This window comes from Pimephales promelas, chromosome 16 (assembly GCF_988280905.1).
Source record: "Pimephales promelas chromosome 16, fPimPro1.hap1.1, whole genome shotgun sequence".
NCBI classification, from domain to species: Eukaryota; Metazoa; Chordata; class Actinopteri; order Cypriniformes; family Leuciscidae; genus Pimephales; species Pimephales promelas.
Window position 1 is genome coordinate 16271445 of NC_142784.1, and position 25646 is coordinate 16297090.

Consider the following 25646-nt stretch of genomic DNA (forward strand, 5'->3'; position numbering starts at 1 on the left):
AGGATTAGGCCTAGTTCAATTAGGACATTTAAGTACCTTTTATAAATGTGCCTTAGGAAAAAAAAAAACACTTCTGGTGTGCATATTGAGACAAAACAATGGCACCAACATATTTTAAGATATGTCAGTGCAAGTTGCTTTATGTTAAATCGGTCCAAACATGCATTTTTGTCTGGGACTGGATTTAAGCCTTGTCTGTGAAACTGGGGGTATGTCTTTGTCTTCAGCTACAACAATAAGAACAATTCTCAAACTCGAGTAATGCATAGCTACATGTAAATTAAATGTCTGTACATATACATATGCAATTAATTGTTTTGCAGGACCTTTTTGTGTTAACAAAAAAATACAACATTGTGACGTACAGTATAAGCTGATGTAATATATTTTGCCTCGACTATGTGCAAGTATTATTCAGACAAGATATTGCATAGTGGCAATGCTCATATTTGCTATTCTGGTGTTAAAGCATTAAATTGAAAACATCTGAAAATGTCTCAGTATAATAATTTTGATCTCTGGATGAGGTGACACATTATCAACTTCTATGGCTATTACCCGAACTATAATAGTCCATTCATTTACTACATGTTAGAATTGAGGCACCAATGTACCACCAGCTTACTGATGAAACTGAGGAACAGAACAGGTGACAAAATCCATTATAAAAATAGTGGAAATAATAAATGATAGCAATTAGCATTTCATGTGCCTCTTTCATGTGCAAATAAAGACAAAGCAGGGTGAACAGACAAGATTTAACTATTTATATAATCAGCTGCCAATCATTAGCAGCCGATCATCAGACTATATTCAATAGTCAGACCATGTTCAATAAACTTTCAAAACAAGTTAGTTGGCCTATCTATTTTTTCGTTATGCAGGAATTATTAACTCATTTTAGCTAATAGTATTTTGTTACTAGTTATTATTTTTAGTTTAGTTCTTTTATAGTGACTAGAGCAAGCTAGATTCATTACGTACCAGTGTTAGGGGTAACGCTGCACATTACAAGTAACTTGAGTTACATAATCAGATTACTTTTTAAAGTAATGAGTAAAGTAACACATTACTTTTAAATTTACAGCTAAATATCTGAGTTAGTTTTTCTAATAAGTAACACAAGTTACTTTGTTTTATCATTATTGACCTTCCCATTTATTGAAATTTGCATTTCCTTAAGCCAGTCTTTTTCATTTCACATTTGGTGTCAAAAATATAACTTAAAAATTAAAATACAAACAAGTAAGCCCACCCCAGGTGAGAAAAAGTAACGCAAAAGTAACGTAACACTGTACATTCCATAAAAGTAACATAATTAACAATATTGTAAAAAAGTAACTTCCCCCAACACTGCTCACTACTATTTATTCTTTATTTATCTGTAAGTAACTATTCAAATTTAGTTTTTCAAGTATTAGCTCATCGAATAGGCACTAAAAAAGAAAAAGAAAAATAGCTTCACGTTTTTTAAGTGTTCTAATATAGACTATAAAGTAATTCTGACTAGTGAAAGTGACGAAAGGAATGTTACTTTTATTTGAAAATGTTGACCCCTTGCATGTATTTTGATTCGGAATATAATTTTAACAAAGATTGAATGATGCTATGCAATGATATCAGTTCACAGCAGTGTCATGATGAGTGGATGTGGATGAAAGGCTCAGTCTGTAGAGGACCCGTGGGAAAGCGGCATCATTACTGCCGCGAAACAGTGCTCAAACCCCGCTAACCACTCGCCCACAGAATGAAGAATACCGGTTAACAAGTTATTTCTATGAACACGGTTGCTACAAGTGAGGAACTTATTAAAACGCTGAAGAAATGCAGCAAGAGCGCTGTTCTTCCTCCGAAAGGCCTCTAGATCCCCGCTGTATGCTCACTCTCGACGCCGAGGGGAGCGAGGACAGGCTCGGCCGTGCGGCGGTGGATTTCCCGGTAGCTGTAGTTCTGCCCGCCGGAGGCTCCGGAGAGAGGATGGGACTGCCCACACCGAAACAATTCTGCACCATTCTTAACAGACCTCTGATAAGCTATACGATTCAAGCCTTTGAAAGGTGAGACTGGCTATTTCCGTGAGCACACGAAACTTATTTTATTAACCTAAATACTTGACATGTTCGTTGTTTGTTATTATTAGCAGATGAAAACAGCATAACAACATCATTATGCCTGTCACAATTACGTCTATTAGTTTGACATTAGGACTTTTTTTTCCCTCCCAAGTAAACAGGCAGCAGTCCAAGGACACCTAACGTTACTGCATGTAGATCTTGGCCAGAACAGACTGTTCAATCCTTATTAAGAACATCTGCAGATGCTGCAGAACTTGGGAAAGGCTAAAGCACTTGACATTGACTTGGCATATTTAATAAATTGCACTGTGATGTAAAAGTTAGCTGTGAGTTTCATATTTAAAGAGCTGTCACTTCAATTTTCAAGGACAAAAGCAACAACTTAGAGCTGCTGTAATTCATTTTTTTTTATTGGGGGATATTTTAAACGTCCAGACTATATGACAGATATCACCTAAATAAGCTGCTTAAGATATTAAATTACAGTTGTCTCTGTCTGTCCCGTCCATACCCTATACAGCATATATATATATATATATATATGAAGAGTTCAGATGCAAAAGCCTAAATGCCATTTGAAATTTTCTTCTAAAATGACCATTTTTATCAAGCTTCTATATTTAAGTTCAGTAATTTCACTTAAATGACAATTAATAGGTAATCTTCATTGCCATTTAAGTGAAATTACTGAACTTAAATATACAAGCTTGATAAAAATGGTCATTTTAGAAGAAAATTTCAAATGGCATTTAGAGGCTTTTGCATCTGAACTTCTTCATATATATATATATATATATATATATATATATATATATAATACTAAAGTAACACTGCTTACTGCAGCATAACATACAATTTGTTCCCTGACTTACTCCATTGACAGTGATTATGTTGCTTTTTTTTAGAACTAGACAAATTAAACCTGTTCTTTCTGTATTTTCTTGACAGATTATCATGGATTGGAACTGTTGTTGTTGTGGTTGCTAAGGAGAATCATGACTTGATGCTGAATATTGTCCAGAAATTTAATCATTCAAAGGTAAAAGTAGTCCATGGGGGAACCACCAGACACAGGTCTATCTTCAACGGACTTCAGGCTTTCAGTAACACTACTGACTCATCATTGACGCCTAAACCAAAAGTGGTCATTATCCATGATGCCGTACGTCCCTTTGTGGAAGAAGATCTTCTGCTGAAAGTCACCCTAGCAGCTAAAGAGCAAGGGGTTTGTTTTCTTGTCTTTATCCATATTGGTTTGTTCAAAACAGGGCATTTTTATGTTTGTTAACATGATGAACAGTGTGGTTGGAGCTTTTCAAAAAATGTATATATATATTATCAATGATTTATCTAGTTTTGGATTATGTCTAACAGTGGTTTGAAAAATAAAAATAAATAAAACCTATGTTAATCTTTGCCCAAAATATAATGCTACAGTATAATCAACCCCAACATTTAAGTGAATTATACAAAAGTTAAGATTAAATTAATTTTTTTTTTGTGTCTGCCATATGGAATAATTCATTTGAAAACACTCCCTGAAATATTTGCGGTGATGAATGTCTTCACTATCTGAACCCTCCCCTTATAATCTGCTGTACCACGGTCCAAATGCCTGTCAAATTTATGGACTGAGTGAAAGTCAGGCCACCTTAAGCTGTTGAAGGTGAATTCCTGATGCAAGCTTCAGAGATGAATGTGTCTGACTGAGAAGCTGTTATATATATAATAAATATGAAAAACTCCATATGCCACAGAACAAGAATCCCCTACCTACAGAATATTTCACCCCTCCAAGGTAAACATATTAAAACTGGGAACAGAATACCTTGACGGAAGATGGAAATTCTGCTTCCTTTGTGGTTTGATTGCATTGCATAAAGCCCTGAAATCCGTGTTAGTTTTTCCCAAATTTTCTTTTTCTTTCGGAAATTTTTTGCACTTAGATTGTATGGTTAAATGAAATATTAGTAATCAAAGAGCATGTCTTATTAATTGAAACAATGACATTTAATCATTTATTAATTAATTTTTTGTGTTCATTTAAGTTTAACAAAAAAATACATTTATCATATATTTTTCATCATAAATTGTGGTAAGCAAATGGAGGGATACAACATTACCAATTTATTTAATTTTTTTAAGTGTAATCAAATTAAAATTAAACAATTCCTTTTATTATTTTAAACCAGAGGTTTACTGTTAAAATGTAAACACATAAGAAAAATAATTTGAGTATTCCCTTAAGTTTCTAATAATTGTATTATTAATATATTACTTTGAGAGGTGCATTCTTTTCAATAGAAATATATTTTTTGTCACAATTTCTTCAAATTAAACCAAACTTTTATTTGAATTTCAAAAGTTGTGAAGATTTGAGTTAATGTGTGTACAATATATGATGTGTTAAGTAGCTTTTATAAACGTGCCTTAGAAAGAATCATTGCTGGTGTGTATCTTGAAACAAAACAATGGTGGTGACATATTTTAAGATATGTCAGTGCAAGTTACCTCAAAAATACATTTTAATCTGGGATTAAGCTTATGCCCTGTCTGTGAAACGAGGGAATTGTTATTTTATTAAGTGTACAGCCCTACAAAAATTGCCAAAAATCATAGGGCCCTATATACATAATATTTCACTATACTACTGCTATATAATAAATATGAAAAAAAAAAAAAATCCAAAAAGGGAATCTATTTGAATATCTATATAAATCTTTAGATATGCTACAGAACATGAATCCCCTACCTACAGAATATTCCGTGCCTCCAAGCTAAACATATTGAAATCTGTATCAGGAACAGAATAATTCAGCAGAAGACGAGAAATCCTGCTTCATTTGTGGTTTGACTGCATTGCGGCTGTTCCAATGTCCATAAATCACTAAGATAAACATATTGTTGACACCTCTCAGCACTACTCCTTACAGCATGAAACCGGATAAGATGTTTTTAGCAATGTTTTTGCTGGCTTTGATACTTGAGGTTCAGGATTTCTGTGATTTTCTTTTAAATCTCCTCTCCAAGGCTATGACAAGGGCTGGAAAGCAAAACCCAGATGTTTATGAAACACTCATAAGAATATGAGAAGGATAGTGATTCATTACCTGACCCAAATGCACCATTGTTTGGTAACCAATAAACAGATTTTCACAGGGCATGTTTTTAATTGTCCTATTGTCCACCTTTCTTGTTCTTTTCAGGCCTCGGGCACGATACGTCCTCTGGTGTCCACGGTCATTGCAACAACGTCAGAAGGCTACCTGGACCACTCGCTGGAGAGAGCCAAGTACCGAGCCAGTGAAATGCCTCAAGGATTTCTTTATGACATTATTTTCCAGGCCTACCAGCGGGTATGAGCAACCCAGACACATTTATTGTTTAGCATAAGCCTTATATTCAGTGTGCAATGTGACTGTCCTCTGATAATACAAACCTTGGACAGCTTGACATCCCCACTGGGACTTTCAATGTAATATTGTGCATCTCAATATTTTTATGTTTTTATATGCATTTGTAATCAAATTTATTTTTATATATTTATTCTTTTTTATGTATGCACTGCTGATGTTTTATGAAACCAATTTTCTATGAGACTCTTCAAGCTTAATATTTCTTTTTGCATACATTTTATAGATAATTTATCTATTACTATTAATTTATCTAATATCTATTATCATAAAATAGATATTTTATGATATCAAATATTTACATAAATAATTATTTTATATATTTATTATTTTATAATAGATTTTATAATTTATTTTCGATTTATCTACCACTTGTTGCCTTTTGATTCTGTGATATTCTTCCACATTTGTTTATATACACTCACCTAAAGGATTATTAGGAACACCTTTCGCCTTCAAACTGCCTTCTACGTGGCATTGATTCAACAAGATGCTGAAAGCATTCTTTAGAAATGTTGGCCCATATTGATAGGATAGCATCTTGCAGTTGATGGAGATTTGTGGGATGCACATCCAGGTCACGAAGCTCCCGTTCCACCACATCCCAAAGATGCTCTATTGGGTTGAGATCTGGTGACTGTGGGGGGCCATTTTAGTACAGTGAACTCATTGTCATGTTCAAGAAACCAATTTGAAATGATTCGAGCTTTGTGACATGGTGCATTATCCTGCTGGAAGTAGCCATCAGAGGATGGGTACATGATGGCCATAAAGGGATGGACATGGTCAGAAACAATGCTCCGGTAGGCCATGGCATTTAAACGATGCCCAATTGGCACTAAGGGGCCTAAAGTGTGCCAAGAAAACATCCCCCACACCATTACACCACCACCACCAGCCTGCACAGTGGTAACAAGGCATGATGGATCCATGTTCTCATTCTGTTAACGCCAAATTTTGACTCAACAGAAATCGAGACTCATCAGAGCAGGCAACATTTTTCCAGTCTTCAACTGTCCAATTTTGGTGAGCTCTTATAAATTGTAGCCTCTTTTTCCTATTTGTAGTGGAGATGAGTGGTACCCGGTGGGGTCTTCTGCTGTTGTAGCCCATCCTCCTCAAGGTTGTGTGTGTTGTGGCTTCACAAATGCTTTGCTGCATACTGTACCTCGGTTGTAACGAGTGGTTATTTCAGTCAAAGTTGCTCGTCTATCCGCTTGAATCATTCTCCTCTGACCTCTAGCATCAACAAGGCATTTTCGCACACAGGACTGCCGCATACTGGATGTTTTTCCCTTTTCACACCATTCTTTGTAAACCCTAGAAATGGTTGTGCGTGAAAATCCCAGTAACTGAGCAGATTGTGAAATACTCAGACCGGCCCGTCTGGCATCAACAACCATGCCACGCTCAAAATTGCTTAAATCCCCTTTCTTTCCCATTCTGACATTCAGTTTGGAGTTCAGGACATTGTCTTGACCAGGACCACATCCCTAAATGCATTGAAGCAACTATGTGATTGGTTGATTAGATAATTGCATTAATGAGACATTGAACAGGTGTTCCTAATAATCCTTTAGGTGAGTGTATATATATATAAATATATATATATATATATATATATATATTTAATACATATTTTATAATAAAAATATGTATATTGATATAAATATCTATTTTATTTAATGATTATTTTTTATTTATAGTAGATTTATGGACTGCTCATAAATATCTAATTTTTTATAGTTTTTTTGTCATTTGTTTGTTAATATTTTGTACATATTTTTTTATTAAATAAATATGTTATAATATACATATACATAAATAATTATTTATAATTTGTATACATAATAATTGTATTATATATATATATATATATATATATATATATATATATATATATATATATATATATATATTATATTTATGCACTGCTCATTGAATTTTGATCCCAATATTCTTTGTGACCTTTTTTATTGTATCCAGTGCGTTTGGCGTTTAGTCAAACTTTCGATCTTAACAGTAAGAGATAGAAGTGTTAAAAAGAAGCATTGAGATTTATAGGGCTGCTGAGAGGACCATTTTTTGGGTGCCGAATATTTTGCTTCTGGAAAACTTTGATTTCACAGTCCTGTTGTTTTTGGCTGTGATATCGAACATTAGCGTTTTCTGTGTCAAGTCGCAGCTGTCCGTCCTCAATTAATTCTAAATACAGATAAAACCATGACATAGAGAGATTCAGCGGATGAGGCAATCTGAAGAATGGGTAATATCAAGCCAGCTTGGGTGTTACCTGATACCCCCCGCTCTTCTGGGGCTTTTCTTCTCCAACCCCAACAGTGAAGGGTCTGCGAAGATTTATATGCTTCTCCTTGCTTTTTGAACCCACTTTTCTATGAGACTCTGCCACCACGTGACATAAAACGGTCCATACTTCTTTTTTTATGTAGTATTCAGCACGTTTGACGCTTTTTACAATAGAGGTTATTTCAGGTGGGTGTTTTGAGTGAGGGTTTTTGGATGTAGCCAACGGCCATGTGTCAAAACCCTCTCTGTGGTAGCCTCAAAATGACTGATGCCATTTCAGCATGCCATCTCATTGAATCTCAGAGAGTTTGAGCTTCACAAAAGACGAGACATCCAACCCCGTGAGGGTCTGGCTGTGTGTTGATGAAAAGGGGGAAAAATGCCAAAGGTTAAATGATTGCAGGACTTTCTCCTTTAATTTGCCTTGAAATCACAGAGCCCTGTAAGCGAAGCTCTCCCCTCCACCCAGGATGAAATATTGCTGTAGATATTGCCCCCCTAACGTCTCGGGTGGCATGATTTAGGTTGTGTAATCTAACCGCTGTCTTAGAGCGATTCGCTTCAAGGACTCTATTCAGCTTTTTTAATGTGTTACCAGAATCAGGGACTTTTTTTTTTATTCAAAAATCTCACGTGCATTCATGCATTTCTGTCAGAAACAGAATTTATTCTTGTAAAATACATCATCAGTAACTACACATGGCTTTTCTTCCCCAGTATTTCTCGTTTTCTTGTTCAAATTTCCAAACATTCTTAAATCAAGATACAAATACTTGAGAAGCAACATCACATAAGATAGCAATTCTTGTTTTCTGAAAAATATATCAAAAATAAATGAATTTCCCAAATTATGACTTTTCTTTTTTACGCTTAAAGTCACAAAATTTTGATCAAGAATGCTTCTTTATCAAAAAGCTAATTTTGCATCTCAAATAAATGTATGTTGATTTAAGAATGTGTTGTATTTGTACTGGAAAACAAGATCAAAATCTTTTTATTTTATTATTTTAATTTGTTTAATTTTATTTCAAGAATAATATTGACTCAATCAAATCAGGTTTTGTTAGTATTATTATTATTTATTTAAAGAAAATTATTGACCTTGTACTGCTTTTTTGTATCAAAATATTAGTTAAATGCTGCTGTTTGTTAGTTTTTATCAAGTAAATGTATCTTGATTCAAGAATGTTAGATATTTGTACTGGAAAACTAGACAAAAATACTAAGGAAGAAGATTATTTGTTTGCAGTGCACCTTTGTTTTATTTTATCTTATTTAATCTAAGGAATAATTATTTATCTTGCATTGTTTTGTTTTGTTTTGTTTTTAGAAAAATATTAGTTAAATGCTGCTGTTTGTCAATGTTTTCATCAAGCTTCTCAAGTAAATGTAACTTGATTTAAGAATGTTTAGATATTTATACTGGAAAACAAGACAAAAATACTGAGGAAGAAAATCATTTTTGCAGTGATTTATCAATCTAAAGGGCTTCTTGTTTCATTTTTTTCTGTTTTTGTCCTGATTGCTTCTTTGCAGTGCAGTGAATCTGACTTTGAGTTTGGCACCGAGTGCCTACATTTGGCCCTGCAGTACTGTGGCACGAATGCAAAGCTCATAGAGGGACCACCGACTCTGTGGAAAGTAAGGAACAAAAAAATGTGACTTTTTCGGTGTCATGCATACAGAATTTATGCCATAAAGAGTGGGTCTAAATTAAAGTCTGAGACGGCATTGACCTTTTACGGTTTCATTTTTTTCCCCATTTAAACCTTGAAAAAAGGTCAGATTCTAGAATTTATATATTTTTTGTTTCTACTTGTACTGATAATCCACGGTAATTAAACAGTTTGCATTCAGTCAGCAAAATGAAAAGTGTTCTCAGACTTTTTTGACCTCACTGTATACATATTGGAACAAACCGTAAATCATTCCTAACAATGTGTACGACCACAAAAAGTAATATTCAGTCATATTTGGCACATTTCGACCAAGCACAGTCCTTTAATGTGATGTTTTATAACACTGGTTTCTCTTTTGTAGGTAACATACAAGCGAGATCTAGCAGCTGCGGAGGCTATTATTAAAGGTATTGTAAAGTTGTGCTATTCACAGGCCACTGATTTTAGTCATTGCTGGGAATACAATATTGCCATTCACTGTTGTTATTGCAGAGTTGATCTTGCTTGATTATACATTTGAACTGGGCAAGTCAAAAAGGTTGTTTTCCACAGTTAGAGAGATCATTGGGCAAAAACAAACTGTTAGTAAATTGTATGTAAATATACAAAAAGAGACTGAACCACAGAAGCAAACCACCATTTCGAGATGTCTACACGCTGTCTTTTTATATACAAACAATCTTTTTAAGAGGAATTACAAAAGTGACCTATTATGACCCGTAAGATATGAGTTGACCAAGCAGGGGGCCTGTTCTCTGGTTGGGACAGAAATCAAAGAATTGGACAACATTTTCTATTTTGCCATTAAATCCAGTATGTGGTGTTTCAATTGTATTGGTGGTTCAAATGTTTCCATGCACTCAGGTAATAAGATTATGACCCTGTCTATTCAATCAGTGCATTAAGCTGCTGTTGGCTTTTAACCCATTTCCATAATGTCAAACTTAGTGGAATAAAACAAAAAAATTGCCAAAAAATGTTTCAAACTTGGCTGAGTATTGGGCCACTTACCCCTTTCTGATGTCTGTCTTTACAATAAAGTATCCCTTTGGCTGTATTTAAAGTTTCCTTTTGCCTAGTCCACTATATCCCTGTTTTCACCTTTGGAGAGAGGTTCAGGAAAAAGCCATTTATCCTTGAGTTTGAATGCCAGGATTGTTACTAAAGCCTCTGATTAACGTCAATAGCTTTCAGTATGATAGAAGCTCATGTATTTGAGTCCTGTGCGCTTGAGCTAAAATTTTAAACATTTATTGCACATTGTTTACATTTTTTCCCCCCATAACAGTACATTAAATAAATCATGTTCCTTAAGGAATTTACTCATAAGAAAGAACACTCAGCATTTGTGACCCAGTCAAATTCTTTTAGTTTTTGTCTTTTATTATTTTATTTCAAGAAAATTATTGAACCAATCAAATCACAGTTTTGATGCAAATTATTGAAATGTTTCTTTTTGTCACCGTTTTCATCCAGTTATGTTAAATTGTGATTTTTATTTCTAGGTTTGTTAAGTGACTTTGGTTGAAATTTGTTCAAGTTTAATGCGGTAGCTTAGAACCTCATTGTTTTTGTTCCAGATAAATACTACTGAAATTGAAAAAGTAAACTATATTATTTTATAGTCGTATTTGAGATATTGAAGATATTTAAGGTAAGACTCCTGTAGACCCATGCAAACTCTATTTTTAGGGTTTGACTCATCAATATTTTGAACTTGTAGTTTAGCTGACCAACACTCTCACCCCTGGTTTCACAGAAAAGGCTTAATCTAGTCCCAGACTAAAATGCAAGTTTGAGTTGTTTTAACTTAAAGCAACTTGCATTGACATATTAAAATATGTCACTGCCATTGTTTTGTCTCAAGATGGATGCCAGTAAGGTTTTTTATGGCACATAAAATGTCCTAATTTACCTAATGCCTAATCCTAGCTTAATCTAAACCCTGTCTGTGAAACCCTGTGAAGCCTCAGCGTAGCATTTGCAACACTAGGTTACAAACAAGGTTAACTTAAAGTGCCTAAGATTAAAGGGATAGTTCACTTTGAAATGAATTTTTGATAAGTTTTAGCTTACCTCAAGGGCATCCAAGATGTCTTTGTTTCCACAGTAGTTTCAATTTTTATATTTTTAGGTTAAACCATCTGTCAGTCATAAAATGTAGGTATATGGGGTCCACCTCAAAGAGCATGCACAGAGAAGTCCAAATTAAACATGATTTAATGACTCGTAAATATAAGTACACATTGATGGCCTAAGACACGAAACGAGCGGTTTGTGTGAGAAAAGTTTGTGTTTTTACCTCTTGTAATCACAGCCACGTGATTATATGACTGACAGACAACAACGGTTGACCTAAAAATATCAAAATTGATTGAAACTACTGTGGAAACAAAGACTCTGACATCTTGGATGCCCTTGAGGTAAGCTAAAACATATCAAGTGAACTCTCCATTTAAATCAAATATACTCAGTTTGGCAATGCTCTTGTACTTTCTTATCTGTTTAGTCTTGAAACATTCCTTTCATTTTCCCTTAAGAGACTCTTTCGATGTCAGCGTGTATCATCGCAGGAGCTGAAGCAAAAGCCGTGGAGTTGGCCAAAACGCTTCAGAAACATCTGAACATGGTATGTTGAAGATGATATCCCTCTTCTTACGGTTTAGTGAATATTTACTTAGGAATGCATTGAGTATTAAGATGTTTAAATATATCTTTCTCCATCCCGACTCCTTTTACCCCAATCCCCCCCCCCAAAACCATGAGGAGTCACAGATGGCTCGAGCAATAATCTATCCGTCCCGTTAGATGTAATTGCTGAAATGGATAAGGTGTCTTGTACAAGTGTGACCACCTTCCCACTTATTCCACTTTGATTTTTGGAGCCGGTCCAGCTTGAGACATGTCTTCGCGTTGTAGCTCTCGCGGTAGGAGATCCATCTTCCAGTGCACTGACAAAAAGGAAATATGATGTGTTTCATTCGGGCTCCATGCAATGGAAGACCATCCTCCTTTGTAGCCGTTCCAAGTTCTTCATCAAGCACATGTCCTCCTCTTGATAATGTTGCGAACATGAGAGCACCCAGCGGCCCGTACGGATGATTGCTTCCAGACGTTGCCGCTCCCCCAGGTGCCGGCCGGGGTCATTTCTCCCGAGCTGTTCCTACGACTCGAGGGAGATGAAAGAAAAGCAGATTTGAATTTGTCCCAGTGCCATTTGGTAAAAATAATCCCCATTACAGTGTCTCCATTACAGCGATGTGGAACTCGAGTTGAGCCCGTTCCAGGCGTATGCAGGTGGTACGATTGGCCCTGGCTACGTGTTTTGATTATAAAGGACAACAGAGAGTGATAAGATGATCCTTTTAGCGAGATGTAATAATTACACCCGTGTATGCTGCAGATAAGAACTGGAACGGGTTGCCGTCTACTTTCATCAAAGGCTCATGTTCACTAGGGGCCAACAGTTTTTGCTTGGAAATGGAGGATTAAAGTCTGAACCCGTGCGCCATAAGGTGCGGATCTCGAACGTGACATTTCGTATGTGACTGAGAGGGATATTCACATTCCTCAGCTGTGGTAATTCAAAATAATTTAGAGCTGAGAGCATGCAGGTAGTGCATATATCATCTTAAGCCACATAAGTAAGTCTCACACGAAAATGTCCACTTTAAATCCATCGGAGACTATAAAATTCCATTGACTACATGTAATCCTGGCATTTCAGTGATACTGCATACAGTAACTCTTGGCTGCAATGTATTCCTACGTCAACCTTTGGATTAAAGCACAACATGAGCCGACATGATTCCCAACACGTAACTGCGGTTACCTTGCCTGGTAAAAACACATTTCTCTTTTTGAATAGTTTATAAATCCCTAAGAATGACCAGAAATGTCAATTGATTGTAAATGTGTGGAAATTAAAGGGTTTTTTGCGTGACCTATAACGCCTAATGAGGTGTGTGGCTTGTTGAAACTGATTTTTGGGGGGTTTTGGTCATTATGAAGCGCTTATTCTTGGTCTGCCACAAATAACCTGTGAACAGCATTTGTGTGGGCTCAACAGCCCAACCTGGTTCAGATGTCGAATTGATCTCGTAAATCCACAGCTCGGAGCGAACTGGTTTTCGTCTAAAGCCGCGGTTGGTTATCTTTCAAGAGCGAATAAGTCCCTGCATGTGTTTCCAATAGCCATTTCATATTTCCAATTTTTTCTTCACGGTCGCGTCTGTGCCAAACACTTCTGTTTATTTCTGTTTATTTCATCTCTGTACAAAATATTCAACAAGACCAGGGGCAGGATATGATTTGATATGAGAACTATGATATGATTTCACATGTAGAGCATCTGTGGTTGTGTTGCTTTTTTATAAAAGGGATGATTCATTTGATATTAATATTTTTTTTTCTCTCTCTCTCTGTCTGCCCTAATTGTAATATTGCTTGTTTTATTGAATTTGGGATCTTTTCTCTTTTCTCTTTCTCACAGATTGAGACAGACGTCATATCATGTGCAAAGGAGAGTAATACGGAGTACCTGTCTAAAACCCAAAACTTCATTTACATATCTGTACGTCAACGGTAGACACATGCACAAGTAATTTCACATTAAACTCAACATAAACACAAATTTAATTTCTTAATGCATGTAACTGGTCTTATTGTGAATGATTCATCTGTTAATATTATTCAAAAATGGGTTGTCTTAAAATCTTGAATCAAAATATAATAACTTGATCTCCTTTTAAAGGTGCTAAATGTAACTTTTCTTCTAAAATGAGTCCTTTTTTATTGCCTGTGTGTGAATTGGTTGTAATCACACATTACCATGATCCACTTGTTGGATTTTGCTATTACCTCTGAAGGCCAGTATTATGGAGAGACTTCCGCTATTTTTATTAAGTTTTCAGATATGCTGAAATAATGGTAAACTATAATGAAATAGCAAGGTAAACTACAACATACATGAGACATGAAATGAACACAAAAGACTGTTCCAGGATAACAAAAAGTAGGTGCTTTAGGATGTAACTTTTATTTTATGTACTAGATCTATTGTGATTTATAGTGTCTAACGTCAGTCATCCCACTACTATCATATTGTTTATAATACACATTTCCAGACACGTTCAGTACAGAAATGTTACTTCTTACGAACTTACTGTTACACTGAAATGAGCATGGAGCATTAGTTCAACGTCAAGCTGATAAAAGTGTCCTATTATTGTAACGTTGCAGTGGGAGTTTGCATGAGTTTCCAGCATGTTGTGTGATGCTTTCTCCGGTGTGTTGAAAGTCTCTTGTGTTCAAGCACGCGCAAGAGCACGAGCGCTATTGTAAAAATCGGTTGCAATCTGAAACATCACCGATAGAGGCCGCTAAAAAATACATATAGCACCTTTAAAACAACATTCCTTTTTTGCTGACATTACTTGGCTATTAGTGTTGACTAAAAGCCAAATAACATTTTTGGAAACATGAGTTTAGTCTGGATTGATTCTGTTAGTAAACTACCCTTCAACAATTAAAGTATTTTTTGAAAGAAGTCTCTTATGAAATGTTTGGTGTATAAGGTAAAATTTGTAATTGAAACTCATTAGTGATTCTGTTTAATTTGAGTAAGCCTGTTATACATGTTTACAGTAGTATTTATTAAAGACATGATTGTAGAAAATTTAGCCACCTTAAAGGGATACTCCACTTTTTTGGAGTTAAACAGTTGGGTTATACCGCTTTCGAATCCATTCAGCCGATTTTCTGATTTTTAGAAGAATATTAGTAACCAGACAGTTTCTGGTCTCATTGACTTCCATTGTAGGAAAAAAATTTACTATGGAAGTCAATGAGACCAGAAACTTTCTGGTTACTGATATTCTTCTAAATATCAGAAAATCAGCTGAATAGATTAAAAAATGGTAAAACTCAACTGTTTAACTCTGGGGGAGTGGAGTAAAAAAAAAAAAGTGGATTATCCCTTTAAATTTAGTATGGTCTTGTCTTTTTTTTTTTTTTTTTTTTTTTTTTAGGTGAGTGGTTCAGACTTCTCAGGGGTCCTAGAAATGGTGAAACGTTTTGAGGACCTTGGCCACGCTCGTTTATACCCAGTAGTTATAGTTTGGGTAAGTTTCCATACACCTATTAATCTAAACAGCAAAGGCGCCAAGCTCTCTTTGTGTTGGGTTTAAACATTCTTTATGTGTTCCTCTGTTATTTTAAACGTAGGTTTAGGTATTTGCATGTGATTAGACCAAAACATGATCTTGTCCAGGTCAAATGCCTTAGGGTAAATTACTTTTAAAAAGTAAAATCAGCAAGAGCATCTGATTTTTTTTTTCTTTCTCTTTCTCCTGAAGCACATTTGCTTGATGTCAGTGTTGAGAGTTGGAAAAACCCTAGATGTTTTGGTTCCTGGTTCTTATCCAGCATTTGGACCTCAAAACATCACTCTCACCCCGATTAATTTCTTAAATGTGTTTTGAAAACACAAAATATCTGCTCCTGCATTTCTGACGTCTGAATCCAGGGATCCACACCCCACTGTGGGAATCCATATGTGCTTCCTTTACCATTCCCTCTGAAGGCCTGTTAGATAAGCTCTACTCTCCATCATTATGTTTTCACTTGTTGTTAGTATTTCACAGATGCTTTGCTCTTATCACCACCACAGATGTGATGATTTGATAACACATGTGGCTGTGAGAGCGTGTGATTGCGAGTAAAATCTTAAGCCTTTGCTTCAAGATTTTTTTTGGAAAGAGTTGTTCAGAGGATTGCTTTGCTTTCTTTAAGTTTACATTACATTTGTATCCGCTTAACACGCTATTACATTTCCTGTTTGGCTGTCACAGTTCCTTTTTTGTGCTTTTTGAGTTTCATAATAGAGTAAACTGCATTTCCCCCATTTCTACAGGCTATGACCCCTGTTAGAAATATGTTTTTCTTTAAGCAATTTGCTAAATGAGCACAGTTTCATTTTATTATACATACAAGCCACATCTTCCTGAAATGGTGATGTAAGCGAACGGAAAAATAAACTGCATTAATTTAACGGATCGGTGAATGCTGGGTCAGTTGCAATGGAAACTTTTCGCTCAGAGCTGGTTCTCACTGTTTCGCATGGGAGCCTAACCTGTCTAAATACACAGAGAACTCATGAGAGTTTTTTTTTTAAAGAGTATTATGGGGTACTTTATAATGAATGTGCCTCTTCCACATATATCATAAGTGTTTTTAAGGTAATATTTTATTTAAATAAGTGGCGGGCTAGTATGGGATGATCAATTCTTATATGGATCGTTGTCACTCACTGTAGCCAGTAAAGAAAGTTACTATAGATCACAGATTCGCACACATTTTTTAATTTCAACCAAACATATTTACTTGAAATATTTGAAGTTAATATTTCAATAATTTAACACTATCATTTTATTTTATTTTTTATGCATTCAATTTTAGATTTTAAGTTGATATTGATGCCAGTTAATAGTTACATGGCATGTAGGTAAACATAAACACATACAAATCCATCTGTTTTAGTAAATGTTTTATTTTATTAAACTATTTATGTAATTGTAGATTTTAAGTTAGTATTTCAATAACTTAACCACACATTCTCATAGACCAAAATCAGCTGATCTGAGAGACCGTGTAGGATGGTACGGGTGGAGTAGGTCAGACAAATATTGTGGAGCAAGACCATTTAATGCTTTGAACGTTAGACACAATACCTTAAAGTGATGCCACAGGTAGCCAGTGGAGTTTGTGAAGTTATGTGAGCAGAAGTAGAGGTGAGTTTTGAACGTACTGTAATCTTGCAATTATTTTTTGGGGAAGACCAAGAAATAAGGCATTGCAATAGTCCAGGCGTGATGTGATTAATGCATGAATTAATTTTAGATTCTAGGACTCTAATTTTAGATTTGAATGATTTAATTAAATATACTTTTCATCAGCTCATGAACCCCATGCCGTTCACTCACAAATCCTCTGTTTGGGAAACCTTGCTATAAATGTTTTTTTCTTCTTTTTGTTGACAGGTACAGCTGAACATGACAAAGCAGTCCATCGATAGCCAAAAGACAAATGAGTTAACAGCCTTCATGGGTCTGGCCTCTGAAGTCCTACAGGGAAATGTTCTGCTCTATGGAATTGAGATTGATCACTCCAAGGTATTTTTTAAATGAGATATCATTATATCTGTTAAAGATATAGTTCGCCCAAAATGTGAAATTATTGCTTTGTTTACAAGCTTTATCTCAGCCTGATCTGGCATGAATAAAAGGTCTTCGAGCATCCAAGAGGAACCTCGTTTCAATGCTTGGTCAGGAGGTCTGAAACGTGTCCTATTGAGAATAATAAAAAAAATCATCACTATGTATTAGTCATTGGGTCCGGAGAAAGAATCTTGCGCAGATGTGTCTTACTAGACTCTTTGTAGTGTCAGCACAACTCTGTGTCATGAAGATCTATGTGTGAATTTGCCCTGTCTGTCTGCGGCTCCCATTAAAAACGCTCAGACAGCAGAGGGAGTGGCTGTAATGTGTGTTCGTCATGATAAAATGCTTATTTTTGTGAGATAGTGGAAGTGCATATAAAGACCAAGCATAAATCACGCTCATAGGTCCTGTAATAATGAGGATAATTCCTCCCAGATGCGCTTATTCATGCTTCACAAAATAGCTGCCAAGACTCGCTTTGTGAGTTCTGACCCATCCAACTACCTTCATACATGACATAAGGTTTTTTCAATTAGAGGTCGTGCCTCTTAATTCTGTATTTTATCCAGATCGTATTTGAGATGCAGTGCATGTCGGAGAAACCGTCAGACGTTTTCTGCTGCTAGTCACGCCTGAGGGTTTTTCGATGAGCCAACGGTTAATTATATAGACTTTCCATTGCCTAATACTACACTGAATTTATTCCACTGGCATCAGTCATACAGTCAAAATCAAGTTTTGATGATCACTGCTGCAAAACTTTAAAAGGGTCGTATCACAAGCAATTACATTTTTCTTGATCTTTTAAGATGAAATAGATTGATGCTTTATGAAAACATACTGTAAATACTGATCTATGCATAAACTGGTCATAAATCTTCTACAATCAGAACTGTTGCTCGTTTCACATATAAAGTTGTGTTTCTTAAAGGCACGGCAAGAAATAATGGACAGGTCTGTTTTTGTAAAAAAAAAAAAAGTAAGGGTTGAAGAGTGTCTGTAATGGTGAGCAGCAGTAGATAATCCAAGAGAGTCATGTGACAATTAAACCTAACTTTTAATGACTACCAGAAACAACAAAGCACTACAGGGCTAAACATATAGGCTGTGTCCGAAAATGTAAGGCCCGTTTTGTGTTTGAGCGCCCCCAAGTTGTGTTTTACTGTAACTTCAGAAGCTTCAAACACGTGAGCAAAAGCGGCAATCTCATTGGTCGGATAGTTTTTGATGCAGCGCGTCAAACAAAAAAAAATGAACCCGAGGCGTTTTTTTAAAAAATTACGCTTTTACGTGTGGCGCTTTACGTGTTGGTGTGAACACTCACATTGGCGCCCTTTGTTTAGTCACGAGGCGTTAAAATGTCGCGAATAACGTGCGCGAAATTCGTCCCGGTGTGAACAGGCCTTTAGGTAGCTGACTCTTTCCCTTGCTGTCTTATCAGGAAATGACTTTGCAGGCAGCGTTTGTGCATGAAGGAACCTCACGAAACTGATTTCGTACAGAGTACAGACTTTTAAGGCAGCGTAACGGTTTAATGATCTACGGCAAAATATAGAGAGCTTTTGTGAAAACGAATCGAATATTCAGTCAGGTCAGAAACATACATTTACGCACAAACTGACCACCAACCACAACTTTCAGATACCATCGTTATTTTTACCTCAACTGTCACAAAATGAAAAGCACAGGATATTTATGTGATTTCAGAGGCAGTGAAGGATACTGATGAAGGTATCTCAGGAAACAGGAAGCGAAGCTAACTTTGGATTTAGACGTGCCTTGATGCCTTTCTACCTTGGAATGCATCCTCAGAGGGCAGCATTTTTCAGCTTTCAGATGCAGCTAACTTTAACACTAGAGGAAAGGAAGGAACTGAGGAAAACTCAGAGCTTAAAAGCACACTAATTTTCACCACTAGAGGCTGCAGTGCTTATTCAAAACAAAGGCATAGCTTGATGACACTGAATGAGCGTTGAATCATGGGAGTTGTCGTTTTCAGGATTCAAACAATAACTAATCGTGTTGAGCTATATAACAATGATTAGTTTTCTGTTGAAAAATGCATCCTAACAGTTGCTCACCTGCCTAGTACTATTTACATTATAGTACATAATGTAAACAATATTTAAAAAAACATAAAAAAACAGTGTTTCTATGAAAGTAAAACGAGGGAATTCGAGGGTAACGCGGATATGATCACTGACAGGCAACAAAATGAACTGACACGGTCTGTGTCCTGATTAAAATGGCTGATTTCTCTGGATTTAAACATTGTTGGAAACGTTTGGGATAATGTAAGTAAACAAGTCAACAAAATATATAACATTGTTCTAGTGGTTTTTGGATATTTGAATCTAACAATCTTACATGTTGCACCTTTAAATACACAATGGAAGTTAGTTAATGCAACAGGGAACAGATGTTTAAGTCAATTGATGTCAATAGAAACTAACAATGACTGGGAACAGGAATAAAGAACAAAACCAAACTAAAACACCATGAAACTAACATACTCCTGTCAGGACTGTTTTTGGCTCACATTATAGAATAAATAAATGTATAAAATGACCCCCCTTTTAAAAATAGGTAATATAAATGGGTTTCAGTGTCAAAATGACCTGATGATAGCCCCTTTCACACAGCAATCCCGGTAAATTACCAGAATGACTTTACCGGTAAAAGGAAAAGCGAGTAAAAGGGCTTTAGTTTTCAGTATCACTTCAATTTGAAGACATTTCTAAACAATTCTGAGTAAAAGCGGCATCTGCGTCATGGTTTTATGAATGGCAAAGAGCCGTTGCTCTTTCAACGGCTTCTGATTGGACCAAATCACTTCAACAGAACGCGCTGACGTAGTACGTGCAAAATACCGGTAATCTTCATTCAGTGTTCACACAGCACATATACCGGTCATTTACTGGTAATGTTCCGCATTCGCTTACTGGTAAATTGTTGGAACGAGTTTACCGGTATATTTGAAAAGGTCCTGTGTTCATTCATGATCTGCTACTGGTAATTTACCAGTAAAGACTGTGAAAGGGAATGATGACTATTATTTTTATAAGTAAAACTGAATGCATTGAGAACATATTGTATAAAAAAAATACTTTTATGCTTGTTGTTTCTTTTGTCTGTACTAAAGAAGATCTTTGTTAAGGGTAGTTTAAGATAACATTTGGGGGAGTTTGTCGCTGTTGTCTTTCAGGATTGTTTGATTGGAATCTGTGGGTTTGTTTTTCCTTGCCAGATGTTTGTGCATGTGGAGCAATAGTGAATTTGTTGTTTTGAGAACATTGGAATTTGATAAGGATCAGTAAACATCTTCTCATAAATACACATTCAGTCTTCATTAAAAACATTTAGTCTTTGTTGCCTTTTTTTTCTTTACATTCCTTAGTTGTGTCCAGTTTGGTCAGTGATAGATTACTTTTAGGACAGGATTTGATTTCAGTCTTTCAACACATTTCAGTGAAGTTAAGACAGAAACCTCCATGAAATGGACCTCCAAGTTGCTGAAACTATTTCATACTAATCACCCTCCACATAGACAGCGAAGAGTTTGCGTGATTCATTGTGTGTAAACAATGACAGGCCTTATTAAACAAATAATTTCTTTCAGTCTTTCCACAGTATGTTTGTAAAATGCAAAGTTTTCTTCATTAATTCCATGCTGACGGAAGCGTGACGCTAGCAGCCTCACAGCAGCTTTGTGAGGGAGGAGTAAACTAGGATAGATAGATAGACAAACATACATAGAGAGAGAGAGAGAGAGAGAGAGAGAGAGAGAGAGAGAGAGAGAGAGAGATACATAGACATACATACAGATAGATAGATAGATAGATAGATAGATAGACAGACAGACAGACAGACAGACAGACAGACAGATAGATAGATAGATAGATAGATAGATAGATAGACAGACAGATAGATAGACAGATAAACAAATAGATAGACAGACAGACAGACAGACAGATAGATAGATAGATAGATAGATAGATAGATAGATAGACAGACAGACAGACAGACAGACAGATAGATAGATAGATAGATAGATAGATAGATAGATAGATAGATAGATAGATAGATAGATAGATAGATAGATAGATAGATAGATAGATAGACAGACAGACAGATAGATAGATAGATAGATAGATAGATAGATAGATAGATAGATAGATAGATAGATAGATAGATAGATAGATAGATAGATAGATAGATAGATAGATAGATTTTTGTGAAAACCCTGATACAGTTTTTCCAGCATACTTTGATAAATAGTACATTAAAAAACAGTATATATGTGAAATAAAATCTTTTGTAACATTATGAATGTCTTCTATCAATTTAATGCATCATTGCTGAATATAATTTTTTTTTTCTTTCAAAAAACAAACAGACCAGATAGATGTACAGATAGTCTTTCTAACAGTTCTTTAACTTTTGCCTTCGTGTCAGTAAGGTGATCTGACGGTGTGATAAAGGTCACTTCTAGCCCTATCAGTGCCTGGCCAATGAGTGACAGGAAGTGTCACAGGATCTCCTTCACACACGGGGCCTAGTGGCCTGTCATGCGCTGAAAAGGCTTGTCACAATGATATATGGCTGCTCTAATCCCTCCTGTGAGAGCCCACCCCTCACTTCCTTCTCCTCAAAGCATCCAGCTGAGGATTCTAAACCTGAGAGGAGATTAGCTGCTCCTTAGAAAACAGAAAGAAAGAGACTCTCTCACCTGCCCATATCCTCCGTTTTTGAAACCGGATGCCTGGTTTAGCCCAAATTTGGAACATCTTGAGTTTTACAATATAGTTTTACGGGCACTGGCGCCTTTTAGATGCTGCTTTTAGCTCAATCGCCAAATAAACAGTCACATTTTCTGAAGATTAATGATGTTTTGGGGATGTGCAGGTTTCTATAGGAGTCAATACACTACTATGATGAATGCAGGACCACAAAAAGGTATCAGATCCTTTAATCGCTCTAAAATCACCCCTGCTAAAATGATGTCAGGGTGCAGTATACCTCAATGTCTCTCTTTATACTCGTCTGCCTTTGACAGCGTAAATGTATTTGGCCATACCCTGTCGGATTTACGTTCCAGTAGTCATTTCTCATTCTCAGAATATTCCCCTTCTCTCCATGTCTAATTGTTTTTACGTTTTCCTCATCATTACGGCTGGCACAAATGCACTGCGGGAGGAAAAGTCAAAAAAGTCTGTTTTTTCTAGTCTGGGCTTGAAAGATCCCTGCTGACAACTCAAAGCCAGCGCACTTCTCCTTTGATATTGTACCACAGTGTTAAACTAAAAGATCTGTACCGTGGCAGCGTGCGTTGGGTATTCTTGATACCTAACACTAATGCACCAAAATGTATTGGTCAAAACTCCCGAAAAAACAAAAGCTAAATGCCTTTAAAGGGGTCATGAACTGGCTTTTTAAATTTTATTATATTGTTGTCTGAGGTCAACTTAAGACGTTCGCTTGGATTTTGCATTCAAAAACATTAAAATGAATAAGTAATAGGCTATTTTGTACCCTAGTTTTGAGCCTAGCTGAAAAACGCTCGGTTTTTATGGGCGTCTCGCACTGAAGGCTTGGAAGTAAACGCCCACTGCTGTGAGTGGATAACAGTTTTGCATTTTATAATGAGTTTCAACTCACCCGTCGATGCACGTGGGGTAAATTGTTTTGAAAACGTCCAATGTTGTAAAATGGCAGCCGGAATGATTCGCCCATACATGTTCGACCCAGAGTCCGTGTGTTGCACAATTCCTGTCGGATCCAATATAGACAGCACAGCCCCGTTCTTTAACCCCCTGAGCCCGACGGCGTCGTCGACGATGCCACACGTCACCTCCGATAAATGTTTACATAACTCGATGACAGATTTATCGATTTTCTTACCGTTTTTTCCAGCAGAAAGCTAACGAGCTAGCCATCACAGGGGTGTCTTTCGGGTCTTTCTAGCCTTTACAGAAGGTTTTCTATCCAGCCTGGAACTTGTGCTTCCTTTCAGAGGTTTTCAGCAATAAATCCAAACGCTTTATGTCAAACTTTGATAATCTTGAAGCCCATAATTCATAAATATTCGGTCATTTTTGCCGCTAGCTCGATGCTAGCGGACATCCTGGATATCACGTGATGTTTTCACGTGATGGTTTTTGACCAATTACAGGCTGATCCGTTGTAAACATTGGTGTGCGTCATTACGCATGAACCAAGCGCTGATATAGTGTAGAGAGATAGAGAGACTCACGGAGACGCGCGATTCACAGAGAAACACAGCGAAATGGACGTAAATAAAGCGCTGGTCTATTTTGGTGCATTGCAGGATGAAGGATTTTCAGGAGAACAGAGCTTTTTGACAGATGAGGAACTAGATTACCAGGATAGACCCAGATGAAGTGCCATTTATTTATTTACTGTAAAAAAGTATTATAGTAGTATAAATGTATTATAAAAGAATAAAAAGAACATAATAAATAAAAGAATAAATAAAATAGAAATGCAAAACCTGTGATGTGGCCCTCTGTGTGATTGCTGATAGGAACTGTTTTGAGGCTTGGCACCAGTGAATTTCATGAGGCCCCAAACGCCTGGACTTCTTTTGGAAAAATGTCAATATTTTTTGTTCTGTACAAGTTATAATGTTTGTTCCTGTGCTCCAGGACTCCAAAGACATGAACAAACTATTTTCCAGAGGAAAATTGCTTAGCTTTTATTTATTTGTGTGTGATTTCAATAAATAATTGAGTGATTCCATTTCCGATTTATTTTTTCATTTGTCTTTATGGTCCCATAACTTATTTTACATTCAGGTGACATCAATGTAACACAAATATGCTGAAAGTTCAATTTGTCCTGAAAAAAAAGAGGTGTGTCAATTGTCTGTGCACCAAAGGGTTGATATTTTACAAGCTTTTTTAGTAAATGACACCAGACGGAAAATTTATTGTAAAAATACCCTTAGGTCTCAGAGGGTTAATATTAATCGGTCTGCAAATCCAGTCTTGTTTACAAAACAATCCTCAGTGAAATGAAGCGAACAGACAGACAATGTTTTACCTCATCAGCTGGAACGTCATTAAAAATAAAATTTATCCATGCGGTCCTATTGGAATCCAGAGGAAGCTTATACAGCGACTGTCTTCCACAGCCATGCACAGCACAATATTTTGTATTGCTCGGTAGCTCGATCCGGTTTGTCATCACGAGATAGGAATCTATGTTATTTAGCTATGCGTGTAATGAGCGAATCGGTGGGCGGGGCTAAACCGGCCGTGTTGAAGTAGGCGGGGGTGGGGTTTTATCCTCTTTGACGTCATAGTTCCACACTTTGAAAAACGAGTCGTTTGCTGAGCCTGGTGTCAATAAAAGCTTTTACAGGATATTTTTATAATATGATGACCTCTTAGATGTCAAAAGCTCAAGAATAACAAGAATCTACCTTGTTTGCTTAGAATAACAGTGTCCTTTTAATGTTATCAAAATGTTTTAATTATATTATTATTACACTAGCGTCTTTCAATTTGTGCGACCCCCCCCCCATGTTATTGAATAAACTGTTTGTTTCCATCCAACGTTGCAAATTTAACTTGAGCGCAAAATTGGAATATCACTTAAAAATTTTGTGAATAAACCACAGTTTCCATCCCGTGTGTTCAAGATGGCCACTTCCTGGGGAATTGCCATTGTAGTAAATTTGTAATAAAAATGGAAGTTTCTGCAATCGGGGAAGCAACTGTGGCTCTTTTTTGTTGGACATCATAATTGATGACTGCGAATGCCTGGTGTTTGGGAACGTAGTCGTGTGAGGCAGTTCTGGGAGGTAATTATATCCAAACAGTTTGATGACAGGCTTTGGCTCAGGCATTTCAGAATGACCAAAACAGCATTTGAGATGCTGTGCAATGAAATTAGTCCAGTTATCCAATCACATCCTCTGTTGGCAAAGTC

At 36.2% G+C, this 25646-nt stretch overlaps 1 protein-coding gene across 1 annotated transcript in view; it reads left to right on the plus strand.

Annotated features, from left to right (window-relative positions):
• Positions 1-1596: 1596 nt before the first annotated feature.
• The window catches only part of crppa (CDP-L-ribitol pyrophosphorylase A), a 33126-nt gene continuing 9076 nt past the window's right edge, over positions 1597-25646 (plus strand). Inside the window, exons 1-9 of the mRNA XM_039669815.2 lie at positions 1597-2057; positions 3024-3300; positions 5282-5431; positions 9332-9436; positions 9836-9881; positions 12015-12103; positions 13967-14047; positions 15504-15596; positions 17514-17645. Coding sequence (XP_039525749.2) covers positions 1825-2057; positions 3024-3300; positions 5282-5431; positions 9332-9436; positions 9836-9881; positions 12015-12103; positions 13967-14047; positions 15504-15596; positions 17514-17645 — 1206 coding nt within the window. The 5' untranslated portion in view covers positions 1597-1824. The remainder of the gene's footprint in view (positions 2058-3023; positions 3301-5281; positions 5432-9331; positions 9437-9835; positions 9882-12014; positions 12104-13966; positions 14048-15503; positions 15597-17513; positions 17646-25646) is intronic.